This window comes from Vulpes vulpes, chromosome 11, assembly GCF_048418805.1.
Source record: "Vulpes vulpes isolate BD-2025 chromosome 11, VulVul3, whole genome shotgun sequence".
In the NCBI taxonomy this organism is placed as follows: Eukaryota; Metazoa; Chordata; class Mammalia; order Carnivora; family Canidae; genus Vulpes; species Vulpes vulpes.
The window spans coordinates 17,807,532-17,826,239 of record NC_132790.1 but is presented as its reverse complement, the minus strand read 5'-3'; the positions used below and the strand labels follow the sequence as shown (position 1 = coordinate 17,826,239).

Genomic DNA, 18,708 nt, shown 5'->3' with positions numbered 1-18,708 from the left:
GGCAAACACTACATAGAGACAAATGTTACAGAGGCTCAAAAATGGAGACTTCTGGAAAAATGACCAAAGCCAGAAATAAAGTTGTACTAATTAGAAAACAAATAATTAAATGGCCAAACCCGAATGTTGTGTGATGCTGAAAAGAGATAGATTTCTAAGGCACACCATCTGTTTTACAGTTTTTGATTTTGCTGTACTACAAATCTACTCAGAAAAGTTTTGCAATGATGTAGCTGCTAGCTCATTTGCACAATTACTTTAGGCCAGAAATACTTATTGCACAGAATCATTTCAGAGATCAACACATTCACAGAAGAGGGCAGATATAACCCAGCTTTCAGTGAAGACTGGTTTTTTAGCCCTTGAAGGAAAAAATATAATTCAGAAAAATGATTAGAAATTTCCAAAGGAAAACAAGAGACTTGAAAACATGAGTGATATCACTATAAGTTTCTGATATGTATCTAAATTTACCTGGACCTTCAATGCCACCATCATCCTCCCTGTTGGCCCGTCTAATGGAAACTCTTCATTTCATCTTGACCTCTCAGCAGCATTTACCTGTGAGGTGATTGCTCTCACTTTCTCAAACATTCTTCTCACCTAACTTCACTGGCACCACTCCTCTGGTTTTCTTCTCTCCACATCGTCCATCCCTTCTCAGCCCCCACTGGTGGCTTCTCGTCTTCTGGGTGCTGGGGCCTCTTCTTCTTTCTGTCTGTATTTTCTTCCCAATGTATCTCTTCAGCACATTGACTTTACATGGCATCTATACGCTCATGATTCCCAAATTTATATCTCCAGCTTGGACTTCTCTAGTTGCAGGCTCATATATTCAGTTATCTATTTAATATCTCCACTTGGATGCCACATAGGCATCTCAGACTTTGCATATCTAGTATGGAACTCTTGATCCACCACCCTCCACCCAGGAAAAAACCCTGTTTTTCCCACAGCATTCCACATCTCAGTAAATGGCACCACCATGGCCTGACCAGGCATTACAGCAAAATCTGGAGGTCGTCCTTGATTCCTCCCTTATCCTCACTTATCATCTAAGCCACCACCAAGTCCTGTCAATTGTACCTAAAAAACATACTGCATTTATTACTCTCCAATTCTGCTGCTACCACCCTGTCCAAGCCACCATTATCTTGCAACAATGCCACGCAATGTAAGCATATCAGATATCTCCAGTACCTAGCACAGTGTCTAGCAAATAATAGATGTACAACCATTTTTTCATAGATGAATAATGCTTAGCAATGTGTCTTTAGAAATATCCAATCTCAGCTCTTGGCCTTTTTTTTAAAGATTTTATTTATTTCAGAGAGAGAGAGAGACAGAGATACTGACAGAGATAGCATGAGAGAGAGAGCATGAGTAGGGAAGAGAGGGAGAAGCAGACCCCTTCTGAGCAGGGAGCCTGATGCAAGGCTCTATTCCAGTACTCTGTGATCTTGACCTGAGCTAAAGGCAGATGCTTAAGTGATTGAGCCACTATAGGTGCCCCTCTTGGGCTTTTTAAAAGATACTTACAGATGTATTTATTTATTGAATCATTCATTCAGCAATTATTTGAGTATTAATTGGTATTAGGCTCAATATTATATTTTTACATGTCCTAAGGATGACAGAAGTTGTTTGCTATTCACTTGAAAAGGTCTGGAAGTAGGCAGTCAAGGGCTGGCATGGCAGCTCTGTGAGCTAAGAGCCCTGGATCTTCGCATCTTGTTGCTCTACCATCCTCAGTTTACGGATTCCACTTTATGGTCTAATATGGCTAATCAAACTCCAGCCATCACATCTACATTCCATTCACCAGGAAAGGAGATGGACCTGTGGAAGGCCGTACTCTCTCCATTTAAGGGCACTTTCCGAAAATTGCTCCTATTTCTGCCATCATGATAATTAACAGAAACCAGGGCTAACCAGCAAGGAAGACTAAACAGCAGTGTTTCCAGCTACAAGCAAGGATCCTCATTACCAGAGAACAAAAAGAGGATAAATATTGAAAGGTAAGTAGCAGCTTCTTCCAAGGGTCCTATGTGGCCAGGTAATGTTCTGGTACAGGAATACAAAGCTCGGTAAGACATAGGGTCTATGCTGAAGGCAGTTAGTCTGATGGGAGGAAGCAACATGTAAATGGATAATTACTCAAGATTTCAGGCCAGGTCACAGCCACTTAGAAAATCTTGTTTTTTCTCAGTCCCCAAAGATTCCTTGCATCCAAAGAGTTGAAAGAGTAGTGGACTGTTCCAGGGCTTTACATCACTTAATATACAGACTGTTTCAATATTACAGTTTTCGTAACGGGCATTTCTCAGCTCTCTTCTACCAGACTTGATACCTTCATGGCATGGAGCAAAACAGAGTTCATTCAAACCTCTATAAACATATATAAACAATTGTGGTAATAGTTTTAAAATACCCATTTCAGAAATGTGTTGACTCAATAATTTTTTTAACTTGTCAGAAGATGAAACTAATGGACTGTTTTAAGACTGTACATAAACTATAAGACCAAATAAAAATAAAACAATGGTAGCATGTCAAAAAAGAAAAAAAAAGAAGTCATCCTGTAACTTACTGTTATCCATTGGTTATCTAGTAGTTCCTTAGCTGTGATTCTGTGAGCAGGATCTACTTTCATAAGCTGTTTCAAAACACTTTTAGCTGCAAATAAGGGAAAATCCTGAAAATCTTAGCTATAATTAATACCATTTACTTTCCAGTTTATTTAGGATTAGATCTATATGACATGAGGGGAAGATTCCAACTATATAATAAAAATCATCAGAAAAAAATGGCTAATAAATAAAGTTTTGGACCTAAGGTGAGATTTCATTGCCTGGATTAGCTGGTTTATGTTCTACAGCAAAAATGAGCTGGATGATCAGAAATTTCCCCTTCAACTTTTACTATATATTTTTCTGTTTTTGTTGGAAGTTTTGACTACAACCATAGTGAAGAGATCACTATTTCTACAAGTAAATAGTGTTTATTTCTATGAGTAAATTTAATGACGAAATAGAGATTTAGAGTATTTAAATTACTGGCCAAGTTTCTTATGTACATTTGCCTTAGTAAATAATAATAGATCTATAATTACCACAATCACTTATGGAATCCCAGAGTGGATCTTCAAAATGTAGTTCTCCCTTTCTTATTAGCTCAAAAAGCTTCTCTTCTGAGGTTGCCAAAAAGGGTGGTTCTCCACATAATCTACAATAAAGGCAATCATTTTGTTTAGATATTTTAATAATCAAAATGAGGCTATCAAAAATTAAGTTTCCTTAGAACTTGGAAGTAGTGGTGCTTCAAATTTAAGTAAAAGAGATCTAGAGGTGGGCATCTCTCTGGATGTAGAAATGGAAGCAGAGGGGTTTTGCAAGATCAGTGATAGGCCCTTATATACGTTGAAATCTCCAGATTTGCAAATGACCCAAAGGTCTTCCAGATGGGGAAAACTAAGCTTAAATAGGACTAAAATACAAGCTGGAGTATGATTTTAAGTGCACAAATAATAGTGAAGATACACTTCAACATGAGCAAAGGTAAAGCAATGCTTAAGTTACATAATTCAAACTGAACTTAAGGGGAAATATACTGAGTTATCAGAGTCCAAGGAGAGTCTTCAGAGTCAAATGACCATGGAACGGCTTTATGTGTGGTAAAATATTACACGAATGTTAGTAAGAATAAACCAAGAATAACCCTGGGGACTAAAGGCTTTGAATCAAAACCAAAAATCCATTAAAATGGCCACAACTCTTCAAAAGATGGTATACAAAATGAAGACAATCTGCATGAAGAAAATCAGATGATGATGATGATTTGACCCTTCCGTCTGGAAGAAAAGCTGAGCATATGTAATGACCAACATCAGTAAAACCACTGGCAGTATATATAAAGTAAACACGGGCTTGATGTACATTCTGTAAAACAGAGACTGCGTGTCTTGACAATCTTATTAAAAGGAAATATTGTATTGGGGTGCCTGGGTGGCTCAGTCCATTAAGTGTCTGACTTGATTTCAGCTCAGGTGATGATGATCTCAGGGTCATGAGATTGAGCCCAGAGACTGGCTTCGCACTGAGTGTGGAGTTTGCTTGTCCCTCTCCCTCCCCCTCTGCCCCTACCCTGCTCATACACCTGTGTACACACTCTGTCTCTCAAATAAATAAATAAATAAATAAATAAATAAATAAATAAATAAATAAAATCTTTTTTTAGAGTAAGTATTGTACTATATTTTACAAAGAGCAAGGCAAACCTCTCCTTCAGTAAGTAATCCAGTCTAAAACTACAAGAACTTGCTTAAAAGTTGAGTTCAATTCTTTATAGTACATTCTCAAAAATGTTAGCCATCATCTTTATGTCAACCCCAACAGCTGAGTACAACCCTGTAGTCAACAATCAGATTTTTCCAATGACAACCAGACAGAAGCTGGACCTGGACTCATTACAGAGGCAACACTGTATGTCTGTTCTTCAACTCTCAGGATTCTATTTTTCCACTTTATTACTGAAAGAATAAATTGGCATAATTCCATTATACTTCCCAAAAGCCTATTATGTAAATAAGTATAATGACCTCCAAGTCTCCTAGCAGTTAGATTTTTTCCTGATTTTTAAAGTTCTATTTTTAAATTCTTTTAAAAATCTTTGCCATGAACATTTTTTGAATTAATTTAAATTTAATAAATATTTTACATGATAATGAGAATGACAATGCTAATTTCCTAGGGAAAAAAGTTGTTTTCATCCTTGTAGTTTGTCAAAGTAGGCTAGAAAACAGAGCTTTTCATTTGCAATAGCTTCTTGTTAAGAGATCAGTAGTTATCAACTTGTTCTGCAATCTCCTTTTTTAATACTTTTTATTTCTCCAGCTCATTCTGAACCTCCTCTCTGTGATCTTATTTGCCTCTAGTGTTCAGTTTTAAAATGCAATAGAAAAAAAAAAACAGAAAAAATGGTCTTATGGACAATTACTATCTATTGTAACAAGTATGCACCAGCAAAAGTCCAGCTCATTGAGTCTGTTAACAACCAATGATATGCACATTCACCAATTTCTTAGCTGCTCCTGCATTGCCTGACAAGTATGCAACCATAGCTTAAGGGCTATGTTTTAAAAATCCCACTTTTTTTCTGTCCTTTGCAATTTTACTTACACAAAATGTATCTAATGGTTGGTCAATCAGCAGCATATGAAATTTTATGACAGCAATTTTCTTCACATCCAGAAAAGGGAATCCAAGACATGAAAAATGCCTTTTAAAGCCTTTCTATTATTTTCTGTTGCCTGTGTCATAGGAATCACAACAGCAGAGGATAGTACCCGTGAAGAGTATTTATGTTAATTTCACCTTGAGAAAGTATGTTATCATTGTTCAATTAAGCAGAAATGAATCAGGGGTAACTGATAAACAAGAAAATAACCCCCTTGGAGAAGGTAATATGTTTGTGCCCTTGGTGAAAGAAATTATCTATAAGAACACCAGGCTTAGGCAAATTAATGAATAGGCACTGATTAGCTATGTAAGAGACTACTGTAAGGAAAAAAAGATGTCATTAGGATGATATGCAGCCATGCTCTGAAGCAGAAAAATTAAAATTATATCTTTAAGAAGGAGAAAAAATTTTAGATATGTACTACACTATCACTTTCTTTAACAACAAATTCAAACTAAGCAGGCAGCAGACACCACATGAATTGTGTAATAATAGATTACATATATTATGTCTGAGTTGTCTGGAAATTCTTACAAGTATAAAACACTAATTTAAAATAGTGATATTTTTAATTAAAAACTAAGGCTCAGAATTTTTACAGTATGATGCTAATTAGCATAAAATAATGATCAAAAACTTTGTGACTACGTTTATACTTTATGCAATCTAAGCAGCAATGTGTGTTGGCCATCTGAGTTACAGCTACAATCACATCTTCCAATTTCTACTGCCTGTGTATTCCATTTCACAGCACTGTGAAAATGTAACTACTGTGATGTCAATATTTAGAAATGATCTGGAAGAGGTAGTGCACAGTGAAATCTTCAACATGACCATAAAACTAATGTTGCATCAGCATAAAAATGTTCATGCTCACCAAGAGGCAGAACAATAGCCACTAACTTTTCAGAACACCTCTTAGACAATTCGCTTTAATTCAATTTAACAAACATATATTGTGCACTGACTACATGTCTACTATTGTACAAGATACTAAGGATGGAGAGAGGAATAATATAAGATCTCTGTCCTTCATGGAATTTAGAACAAGGAAAACAAAAACGGAAAAAAAATACATACTCTAATAATTGTATTACAATAGTATAATCTAGTTTTAAAAAGTGTTATGAGAATACAGGAAAATGAACAATTCTATCAAATTCACACAGGTGCACACTTTTCTGATGAAATACTATTGTTTTTCTTTCAATGTTATTGTTTTGCATGCATTTTTGTATGTTGCTTTAAATCCTCTGTGGAGTGTGGGAATGGATATACATAATGAATGCAGTAACTCTACTGGGGTAGATACAAGTTAGGGAAACAGAAGGCGTTAATGTTTGAGCTGAAGGACCCAGGAGAAAGGTTAGTAGAGACGTAAAAAAACATTGTAAGCACAAGGAACTGCATGGGCAAAGACCCAGAGACATGTGATGCTGCGTATATGAATCATAAAGAGTGGCCTAGAGTGGCTACGGCATATGGTAGGCGCATGGGAATGCACAGCTAGCCCAAGACTGGAAAGGCATTCTGGAGCTAGGGCATGAAAGACTTGCTGTCATGCCATGATGGGATGTTCTGACATTTTTCTATAACCAGGGAGAATTATCAGAGGTTGTGAATCAGAAAAGTAGTAGTACAATCAGATTTGTGATTTAGAAAGACAAACCTGACAGCAATGTGAAGGATGAACTGGGGAGGGAAACCAGAGGCAGGGGGAACAGTCAGACAGACGTTGTAATGTTTTAGAAAATGGATCATAAGGAGAAATCATACAAGTGAAGAGAAATGAAGAAATAGGTTAGAACACTGCAAAAGAAAAATTAATAGGACATGGAGTTTGATGGAATCTTGAGAATGAGACAGAAGGAAGAGCCAGAAACAGCAATGTTTTCAGTAGCAATAAGAGGATTGGGAACTGTAGAGTATTTTCTGGATCGTGGGCTGAACACCTGTCTAGTTAGTGCTCACTTCTCACATATGTCCTGTCCACAGGGCAGCTAAGTGCCAGGTCCCAGCACTCTCTCTACCCGATGGGCTATAAGTGAATCATTCAAGAAAATACAAAAGTCTTTTTGGTCTGGAGCAAAGGATCAGAGAGGTGTTAAGCAAGTTTTTGCTCAGATTATACCATGTACTGCAGCATTTATAGGTCAATAAAATGCAAACCTTTATGTTATAAAATTTATAGTACTAAAAAATATCTAACGGATGTAGCTGACGACTAACAAGAGAGATTTCAGAATGGCTTCCAAATTGTTTTTTCAGTCACTTTTTAAAAACAATATTGTCAAGTTTTAATTTAAAATTGGGGGCCCCTGGGTGGCTCAGTGGTTGAGCCACCCAGGCTCAGGTTGTGATCCCAGGGTCCTGGAATGAGTCCCGCATCAGGCTCCCTGCAGGGAGCCGGCTTCTCCCTCTGCCTGTATCTCTCCTCTCTATCTCTGGTCTCTCATGAATAAATAAATAAAATCTTTTTAAAAAAATAATAGAATAAAATATATGTAATTCTGGTCTACTGTTAGAGACTACCCATTCATTTTAAACTGTACATTTCACAGGCTACTTACAGAGTGTACATTATGACACCTATGCTCCAAATGTCACACTGTTGGCTGTAGTCGTGGGCATTGATAACTTCAGGGGCTGCCAAATAAGCAGAAATGAAATTATATTAATAATACAATAAATGAAGTTTAAACGCTTAAACACAAAGCATGAAAAATGTGCTGATGTGTTGTAATTTATTCCCCCACAGGGAAAAAGAGAACCAACAGCAGATGTTAAATGAATAATGTACAGGCCTTAACAATTGATGTCACTATACCCTCACTCTTGTCATTTAGCTTCTAATGGAACGATGGCATAAACTGTGTAACTAAATGGACTACTCTCCATTCCTTTGAAATTGTTAAGAAATGATTTTGCAAAGATTGTATAGTTATAGTAGAAGACAACAATATCTCAGTTCTTTTCCAAAAATAGAATTGAATACATGCCTTAAGTGGATATAATTTAAAGCAAGCCCAATATGTGGAAATCTGGATTCACAGAGAAACTAATATAAATGGTTATAAATCACTTTAGTAAAATAATAATAATAACAATAACACAGTACTCCTATGATGGAATATAAATTATTTTCCACATTTTCTAAATGAGAAAACTAAGACAAAGAGAGAGCTCCTACAACATACCTGGATCAAAAAGCCAACTAGGACTAGGATCCAGGTACTCCTGACTCCCCAGCTCTGTGCTCCATACTTTACAATGTGTTCACAATGGGGTTCCTTTAAACAATCTTCTCTAAGTAGTTGTGTGGTACTTTTGTTTTTTGGTTTTGGCTTTTTATTTTATTTTAAGGTAGCACATTTTAATGATTAGATTACTTTATAATGGCTGGCTTCTTAAATGGATTTTAAAATGTCACATATGATATTTCAGGAATAATCAATTGTGTCTCTGCAGCTAAGGATCAAATACCTTTCTTTAAGGAAAAAGAAAGAATAAAACAGATATAAATATAAAAGTTAAATCTAGGTGTGTGTGTGTGTGTGTGTATATATATATATATATATATTTCAATAGAACTTTAATATTTACAAAGTACTTTTGTCTAAATTATGTTATTTGTGTAAATCCTGTGTAGAGTCTTGTGAGATGAGCATGTAGGCATTTGGCTCACTCTGCCAGTGAGGAGACTAAGGTTCGGGTATATGAAGTGACTTGCCTCAAGTTACACAGCTACAGAGTGCCTCCCACGTAAAAAGTGTTTTTGTTTAAGAAAAGTTTCATTCTCCCGCCGTACACACACACACATACACACACAGCCCTTTTATAACTACTAAAAGCAAATGGAATTTCATTTCCTCTGCCTATTGTCAAAGGAACTATTGAGCAACAAAAAGGAACCAAAAAGTAGAGAGAAGAAAGAACGAGAAGGCTCAACCATACATAATTAACAAAACTGCATAATTCATTTCTATATCATTGAATATGAATCAGTATTTTCCTCTAAGCAACTATTCCTTACCTCTACTTAAACTCTTTAAATACTGAATCACTAGAGTTCAAGTGGCTCTGTGGCAGCGAGTCTCTGACAAGGGCAAGTCTGTGACTGGCTTCCACCCTGGGTGCCCTGCACAGCAGGGGCCCAGGATGGTGGCCTCCTCCTCCGTCTCTCAGAGCCATCTTAATGACCCAGGGCGTTTCCGCCTGCACTGCCATCACAGCTCTCACAGGGAGGCAGGGGCCAGAGTAACGGTGCCAGGGAGCCATTTAGGAAGTCAGCAAAGCTCTACAAACCATCTGTCTTCTCTCTTGTTCTCTCACTTGTTATCAGTGTAGACAGCTAATAAGCAGGCATAAAACTCAGGGTGCTTGGATATATTTTCCCCATGTAACTACAGACCAGATGTCTTTTGCCAACAGGAGGATATGAACAGAATCTAAAGTAGCCTTTTCCCAAATAAGATAAAACAGTTTCAAAACTTTATACATCAAGTAGGAAAAAAAAAAAAAAAAAACAACCAGAACTAGGTATATTCCTTAGCAGTGAAAATGAATAAACTACTGATACAATATGGGTAAGTCTCAAAATCATGACATGGAACAGACAAAGACAGACACAAGAAGATACACTGTCTGATTTAATTTAAATAAAGTTCTCAACAGGCAAAACTAAGCTTTGGTGATGAAAATCATCAGTGGTCTGGGTGGGAGACTGACAGAGGGACACAAAGGAATTTTCTAGGGCGATAGAGATGTTTTGTACCGTCATTGGAGTGGTAATTATATAAGCATATGCACAAGTCAAAAGTCATCGAACTTTATACTTAAAATTTGTGCATTTTATTGTAAGCAAATTATATTTCAATAAAGTAAGATTTCTCTAAAGAAATTCATAAAGGGCACAAAAAGATTTGTCAAAGCCCTATCTTGGTGGATGACTTTAATAACTCTTTCTCTTAGAAATCAACAGAAGAAAACAAATTTAACAATATGGAAAGTCTGAATCACAAAGGTATTTCATTTGATTTTATAAATACACACTGAGAGAAATTGCTGTGGTCAAAAAACCAGAAATATACTTCTAAACATTCAATGCAAGATTTGCAAAAACTAACCATGTGTTCAATCACAAAAAACAATTCCTAGAAGTTGAAAACCTTTAAGTCACAATTGCCTAGGACAATGAAGAAAACCAGACAGAAAAACCAAAAGGCTAGAAAAACTAACACATATTCATATAAACATCAAATGCATCTCAACCACTTGGAAAATTCTAAAAGCTCTTCTAAATAATTCTTAGATTAAGGAGGACTAAAACTAAAATGATAGACTATTAAGAAATAAATAATAGTTAGAACACTGTCTAGCTAAAGAAATGGTCAAAGAAATACTCAGAGGAAAATACATAGAAAATAAGAAGACTGAACATAATAAATAAGCATTTAGCGTAGGAAGCTCAAAAATAAGCCAAAAGAAAATGGAAGGAAGGAATTCAGAAAAATAAAAAAAGAAATTAATGAAAAAGTCAACAAAATAATATTTAACCTGAGCTGGTTCTTTGAAAGCCCAACAAATTTCCTAACCACTAACAAATTTGATCACACACACACAAAAAAAAATGATTGATGTTATTATAAGAGCTTAAATTGTTGAGCACTAAATGCTAGGTATTGTGCTAAGCATTTTACATATATTTTCTCATTTAATTATCATGTCAACCAAATAAGAAAGATCTTACTATTACCATCCTAAGTATATCCTCTCCCCTTCCCTGTTTTATTTTTCTTCCTTAGAACTTCTAACACCCCAGATAATACCATACATTTTACTTTTTTTTTGTTTAATGTTTGCACCAACATTACATTTTTATACTTTGTTCACAGTTGTATTCTCAATAACCCGGTCTAGTCCTTACACAAAGTAGATCCTCAAAAATTTTGCTAATCTTACATTATTACGACCATCTTAAAAAATATTAGTAATTAGTAGGGGGATAGAGTCACAGATACACAGGAGAATCAGAAAATTATAAGTGAATATAATATGCATACTTACGCCAATAAAACTTAAAATCTCAATGTAATGAACAAGTTTCTAGAAAAACATAAATTATCTATCAATTTTTGCTAGCCTTATTTAAAAAATAAAATGCTATGTTCATGAAGCACTTAAGTAACAGAAGTTATCTGTTATTACTAGTTTGATGAAATTTCCCCTTAAAATATTTTTGGCCCTGGTACCTTCTGATAGATTGTTTCTATTATATTTTAAATTTATACTGGATTATCCAAGTTTTCCACACCTTTTTGAATCATTTTGATAACTTTTTTGTCAAAAAAGACAAGGGCAGCACAAAAGAAAGCAAGCTACATTCAAAGCTCCTAAATAAAGTGGTGACAAATTGAGTAAAGCAGTATATTAAATCGAGTGGAGCTTAATCTAAAAGAGCAAGGATGGTTCAACATTTTCAAAACCTATTAATGTAATTATTTCATTAATAAATTTAAAAAGAAAAATATATAATCATCTCATATGTCCAGGGTTGAACAGACATTTCAGCAAAGAAGATTTTGAATGATGAATAAGCACATGAAAAGATGCTCAACATCATTGGTCATTAGGAAAATTAGCAAATTAAAAATCATTGGAGATCCTACTTCACACCCACTAGAATGGCTATAATTAAAAATAAAGGTGATTATCAAGACTCAGCAAGGATACAAAGAAACTGGAACCCTCACACATTGTTCAAAGAACAGTCAAATGCTACAGCCATTTTGAAAAAACATTTGGCAGTTTCTTAAAACTCAAACACAAAGGGTCACCTGGTGGCTCAGTTGGTTAAGCGTCTGCCTTCAGCCAGGTCATGGTCCTGGGTCCTGTGATAGAGCCTCACATAGGGCTCCCTGCTCAGTGAGGAATCTGTTTTTCCCTCCGCCTCTCCCTCCCCTCGCTTGTGCTCTCTCTCTCCTTAATAAATAAATAAAATCTAGGGGATCCCTAGGTGGCTCAGCATTTCAGCGCCTGCCTTTGGCCCAGGGCGTGATCCTGGGGTCCTGGGATCGGGTCTCGCGTTGGGCTCCCGGCGTGGAGCCTGCTTCTCCCTCTTCCTGTGTCTCTGCCTCTCTCTCTCTTTCTCTATGTCTATCATGAATAAATAAACAAATAAATATTTAAAATAATAATAATAATAAAATAAAAAGGAGTTAAATAAGGGATCCCTGGGTGGCTCAGCAGTTTAGTGACTGCCTTCTGCCCAGGGCGTGATCCTGGAGTCCCGGGATGGAGTCCCACATCAGGCTCCTTGCATGGAGCTTGCTTCTCCCTCTGCCTGTGTCTCTGCTTCTCTGTGTGTGTGTGTCTCTCATGAATAAATAAATAAAATCTTTAAAAAAAAAAAAAGGAGTTAAATATAAATAATCTATGACAGGGCAACTTCACTCCTAGATAGCTACCGAAGGAAAATGTGTTTATATTAAAATTTGCACACAAATGTTCACAGCAGCATTATTCATAATAGCCCCAAACTGGAAACAATCTAAATGTCCATCAGCTAACAAATAAAATGTGGCATCTCCATACAACAGACAACTGTTCAGAAATATAAAGGGTCAGACTATAGCTACAACAGGAAGGTACTTCAAAAACATTTCACTAAAAAAAAAAAAATTAAAAAAAACAAAAACAAAAACAAAAACATTTCACTAAGTGAAAGAAGCCCAACATAAAAGACAACAACATAGGGTATGACTCCGTTCAGATGAAATGTCCAGAAAAGGTAAATATAGATGAATGGTTGCCTGGAACTGGGATGGGAATGAGATGGAGTACAAGCAGGCATGAAACAACTTTCTGGGGCAGAATTATTCTAAAACTGAATTGTGGTGATGGCTGCACAATTCCATGAACGTAGGAAAAATCACCGAATGGTACACTTCTTATGGCACTTAAATTGTACTTCAGTAAAGCTGTTAAAAGTCCCACTTAGAAAAATGGTAAACTGTTGCTTTACAAAATACATTTAATCAGTACTCCTTAGGATGTACCATTTGATGGTAATAAAATTGGGTAAGAAATGGAAAGAAGCAAAACACACACATGATTTCAGCATGAATTAACAAAACCAATAATTAAGTTTGGGGTATGATTAACTAAGAGATATAAACAACTATAAGAAGAGTCCAGAAAACCAACAAAAACTACAATCTTTAAAGATAAGAACTGTGAGAAAAAATGCTAAAACAATGGAACTATTTGACATAAGAAAAGAAGAAGCAGCTTGATTAGGGCCATGAAGTAAAATTATGGCAAAATCAAATTGCTCAAGTTTTTTTCTTTTGCTTTTTATAGTTGAATACAATATTATATTAGTTTCAGTTATAGGACATAGTGATTTGACATTTATATGCATTACTAAATGATCACCACAAAAAGTCTACTAACCATACAAAGCTATTACAGTATTATTGACTATATTCCATATGCTGTACTTTACAACGCCATGACTTGTTTATTTTATAGATGGAAGATTATACCCCTTATTCCCCTTCACCTGTTTTGCCCAATCTTCCCCCACCCGCCAAAACTACCAGTTTGTATCTATGAGTCTGTTTCTGTTTTGTTTTGTTTTGTTTGTTCATTTGTTTTATTTTTTTTAGATTTCACATTTAAGTGAAGTCATATGGTATTTTCCTTTCTCTGTCTGATTTATTTAACTTAGCATAATACCCTCTAGGTCCATCTGTGTTGTTGCAAAAGGCAAGATTTCATTCTTTTTTATGGTTGAGTAGTAACATACACTCATACATCCCACACCTTCTTTATCCATTTCTCTATTGATGGACACTTTATCCATTTCTCTATTGCTAAGGACGCTTCCGTATCTCGGCTAGTAAATAATGCTGCAATGAACATGGAGGTACACATATCTTTCCAAATTAGTAGTCTTCGTTTTCTTCAGATAAATACTCAGAAGTGGAATTATTGTATCATATGGTATTCCTATTTTTAACTTTTTGAGGAATCACCACACTGTTTTCTTTTTTTTTTTTTTAATTTTTATTTATTTACGATAGTCACAGAGAGATAGAGAGAGAGGCAGAGACACAGGCAGAGGGAGAAGCAGGCTCCATGCACCGGGAGCCCGACGTGGGATTCGATCCCGGGTCTCCAGGATCGCGCCCTGGGCCAAAGGCAGGCGCCAAACCGCTGCGCCACCCAGGGATCCCACCACACTGTTTTCCATAGCGGTTGTGCCAATTTACATTTCCACCAACAGTGCACAAGGGTTCCCTTTTCTTCTCATTCTCGCCAACACTTACTATTTCTTGTGTTTTTTATTTTAGCCATCTGACAGGTGATATCTCCTTGTGGTTTTGATTTGCATTTCTCTGATAAGTGATAGTGAGCATCTTTTCATGTATCTGTTAGCTATCTATGTGTCTTCTGTAGAGAAATGTCTATACATGTCATCTGCCCATTTTTTTAATTGGATTTTTTTTGGGGGGTATTGAGTTTTAGGAGTTCTTTCAAGCCACTCAAGTTTTAATCTACATTAGTTGTTCTACCTCTTTATATAGAGAGATCATTTTAAATCTACTAACTTACCCATATAGATAGGAGTCCCACACGTAGTCTGAAGCATGGCTTCACTCCTTCCATGCTTCTTCACTGCTAAGCCAAAATCAGTCACCTGGAAGAAGAAACGCAGTGACCTGTTTTCCTGTCCCAGAGTTTACTCATTCTGAAGGTAAGAGTTCCACCACATTGTCATTCACTGTATTTAATTCAGAGATTCTCGCGGATGGAGGGGCTTTGCTTGTATTACTACTAAGGACCTTGCTTTCACTTCCCATCCACCCCCCTCTTCGTGAAGAAGAAGCAAATCAGTGGTAGAGAGAAGCATGGTTTCTCCTACCTGAAGCAAACACCCATGATATCAATTGCTCATTCCTTCTAATTAAATTTACCAGTTGAACACAAGAAGTTATATTTTGAAAGAAGGCATTTAGCCTTTTCAGATTAAAAAAAAGTTATTTTTAAAAACCTCTTTCATCGTAAAATACATTCTGGCCTTAGTATGTTTATTACCTATTTTTTCTGACACCCAAGTTATGTTCCAGTTGAAAGAACTGTTATAAATGCAATCATTATCCTCGTCAAAACTCACAGAAACTGCCCCTTTTTATGATTATTTATAAGACACTCTCTCTGGTAAATACTATCTTTTCTTTACTTAGACCTCCCTTTGTGTTTCTAGAATTTACTAATTAAAACAATTATTACACTATTAAAAACTACAAGAAGCAAGTTAACAGGGGAAAAAAGCGACTGTGGAGCTACAAATCCACTGGAGGCCTGCTGCTGCAACTGCACTCTTTCTGCTTAGTTCCAAATCGGGGCCAGTATACATTCAGTTATTAAATATTCAGTGTGTGCCCTTGGTGTTGTCTCCCAAGTTGGAACAGCCCTGGGCTGAAAGCAGAAAAACAGGCACATTTATTGATCATACAACCAAAGACAGGCTCTTGGTCCACAGACACTGAATGCAAAGTTTCCAGTGCTTTCTGGAATAAAAAAATGTTCCTATCAATATGTGCTAGCACTATTTTTCTAAATAGAAAAATCAATTTCTCCAGGAGTTTTCACAATTATCCCACTTGGAACATTGTAATATGTGTCTTTCTCCACAGAAAATCTACATAAATAGCAAATAAACAAAAGGTTTCACGGTCAATTCAGTTCTTTAGAGAGCAATTATTCCTTCATTTACCAAATATTAAGTGAGCACATACTATGTTTTCAGGCATTTCTGCAGATACCAACAGTGAATAAAACATATGTAATTCCTGCCCTCATAGAGTTTAAAATAAAAATATTCAAGAATATTTATTTACTTTGGTAAAACAACAATGCTGTTAAGCCAACTTACATTACACAGGGATTTAGCTTCTACAACAGAGCAAGTTATTCACAGACAACATTTTATTCCTAAATTAACACATTCATATATTTTGAAAGCAGCCGCTGTTAAAGTGCTAAGTAATAAATAATGTATCCTATCATTTATTTGACATTAAGGAACACTTAATTTGAATAAAATCTTGAAGAATAAACACTTGGCACATTAATTGTGCTTAGGACATAAATATTAATACCCAGGAAAATTTTCAATGAGAAATACAGACTTTAGCGTTAATTTAGAATCAAAGGCATAGCCAAGGTGTTTTTTTTTTTTCTAAATCTGTAACACATTTACATCAAATTACCAGGCATAATTTTGAAATTAATTAGAATTCAGAGCATCTGTTTGCTTGCTATTAACTAATGATTTAGAACTATCCAAATGAATATGTACTTTAAAAAAGATTCAATAGCACCACTTAACTTGTAAAATTATTCTTGTCAGTTACAACCTCTTTTGTAAAATTTTAATTTTTTTTTAGCACAAGCCACTTATTTTGCTGCTCAAAAGCTTCCAAAATGTATCTAAAAAGAGGATGTACTCTGCCACTTTGCTATCAAACTGTTTACAGGCAAATATTTACCACAATTTATGATACCTTACCTTTATGTTTAAGTTCATTTCATTGTTATCATCAGTAAAGCTGCTTTTAACCATTATGTTTTCCAGTTTTAGATCTCTATGTACTATATCTACCAAGAAAATAAACAACAGATCAAATGAATAGTGAATAATGGGAAAAATAGAGAGGACATAAAAAGAACAAATAAATATATTTAACAAATTAACATCCCACTGTTAAAAACTTCGAGGAGGGCCAAGCATAATTCTGCCCTGTTCCATTCCCTTATATTCCAATCCCTTTTCTTCTTATGTTTATCCTTAAGGAGGCATTTTCTTTGGCTCCCCTCTCTCTCCCCATCTCCCTGCTGCCCCCAGAGGCTTCTCTTCCTGACTGGTGGCCTGGTGAGTGGGGAGGAGGATCTTGCCAAAGGTCAGGCATTCCCAGGTGGAGGGAGACAAAAGTAGTTACAAACACAGTAAGGTTTCCCATATCCTTACATCTTCAAACAGAGGATTATGTCTTTACTTCCATGCACATGTTATTGCCAATCTAAACATTTAACATACTGCAACTTGACAACATATATATAAACTACACTTATTTCAATATATTTTTCTACAACATGAGCCCATACTTTCTACATCATGAGCACATACTTTCCTATTCTTTATATGTTAAAACAAAACAAAACACAAGCAAACAAAAGCCTTGAGACACAGAATCTTCAGTTGAACATGTCAGACATCAGGTAGGATTTTGATGTGCATGCAAATAATCATCAACTTCCTTTGCAGTAACTATTCAGTTCATACCCATAGCAGTCATTTTCCCTGACTTAAACTGGTATGTGTATAACTGCTGGGAAATTGCATTTGAAGAGCCCTGAACTGGAGGCCCCACCCAACCATTTACAGTTCCCTTATACAGCTCCAGGCCTGTGTTTGTGGACTGTGTGTTTCCCTCACTCCACTGACATAATACATAAATACAGCAGAGTGAGTCTCCCTTCTGCCTTCATTGTTCTTTCTCAAATTTTCTTTGCTATTCTCACCCACTTCAGAATATTTCTATGAAAGGGACGCCTGGGTAGCTCAGAGGTTGAGTGTCTACCTTCGGCTAAGGGCGTGAGCCTGGGGTCCAGGGATCAAGTCCCACATCGGGCTCCCTGAGAGGAGCCTGCTTCTCCCTCTGTTTGTGTCTCTGCATCTCTCTGTGTGTCTCTCATGATTAAATAAATAAAATCTTTTTTTTTTTAAAAAAAAGAAGTTCCATGAAAAACCCTGCCAACATTATGGTTGGCATCATACTGAATTTATAGCTTAATGTGGGAGAACTGACATTAGCATAATAGGAAGCCCTTGGTCTCCTGCCCTTGCAAAAATTGCTGCCCCTGCGTGCAGGGCCCTCCTTTCTTTTTTGTCTGAGTTTGGGTTCCTCAGCTCAAATTTTATTTTCCTCTATGAATCCTTCCCTGACTTTCCAAATCAAATGAGGCACTTCTTTTAATGCTCCTTATGCTCCATATGGCTCTCCATTAGAGAAATTATCATGCCGAATTACAGTTTACTTTCTATATTCCATCTCCCACCAGCCTGAATTCCTTGAGGGGTGGGGCCTGGTCTTTTTATCTTTCTAATTCTAAGACCGACCACAAGCAGGAGGTGCTCAGGAAATATCTGTTGAGTGGACCGCTGGGTTCTAGTATAGCTCTGCTACACCTCCCTGTGTCACTTCAACTCTCTGGAAAAAACTTCTTCCTCATGTGTAAAATGAGAAGGTGTGAAGTCCTCATGTAAGACAAACTAACCTTGAAGGAAAAAAAAGGAGTCTTGAGGAAAAGCAGCCGTAGTTACACCAAAAAACAGAAAAGGAACTACAGTAATTTTTCAATGTGGCTTTTACAGGAGTAAAACGATTCTGTATGATACTA

The 18,708-nt window shown here is 36.2% G+C and overlaps 1 protein-coding gene across 10 annotated transcripts in view; it reads right to left on the bottom strand.

Moving 5' to 3' along the window:
• The window catches only part of STK33 (serine/threonine kinase 33), a 145,681-nt gene that overhangs the window by 31,657 nt on the left and 95,316 nt on the right, over positions 1–18,708 (bottom strand). For all 10 annotated transcript variants that reach the window (XM_072725723.1, XM_072725722.1, XM_072725720.1 and 7 more), the window contains 5 exons: positions 16,817–16,905; positions 14,857–14,941; positions 7,809–7,884; positions 3,113–3,225; positions 2,591–2,676 (listed from right to left, as the gene is read on the bottom strand). In XM_072725723.1, the coding sequence (XP_072581824.1) occupies positions 2,591–2,676; positions 3,113–3,225; positions 7,809–7,884; positions 14,857–14,941; positions 16,817–16,905 (449 nt within the window). The remainder of the gene's footprint in view (positions 1–2,590; positions 2,677–3,112; positions 3,226–7,808; positions 7,885–14,856; positions 14,942–16,816; positions 16,906–18,708) is intronic.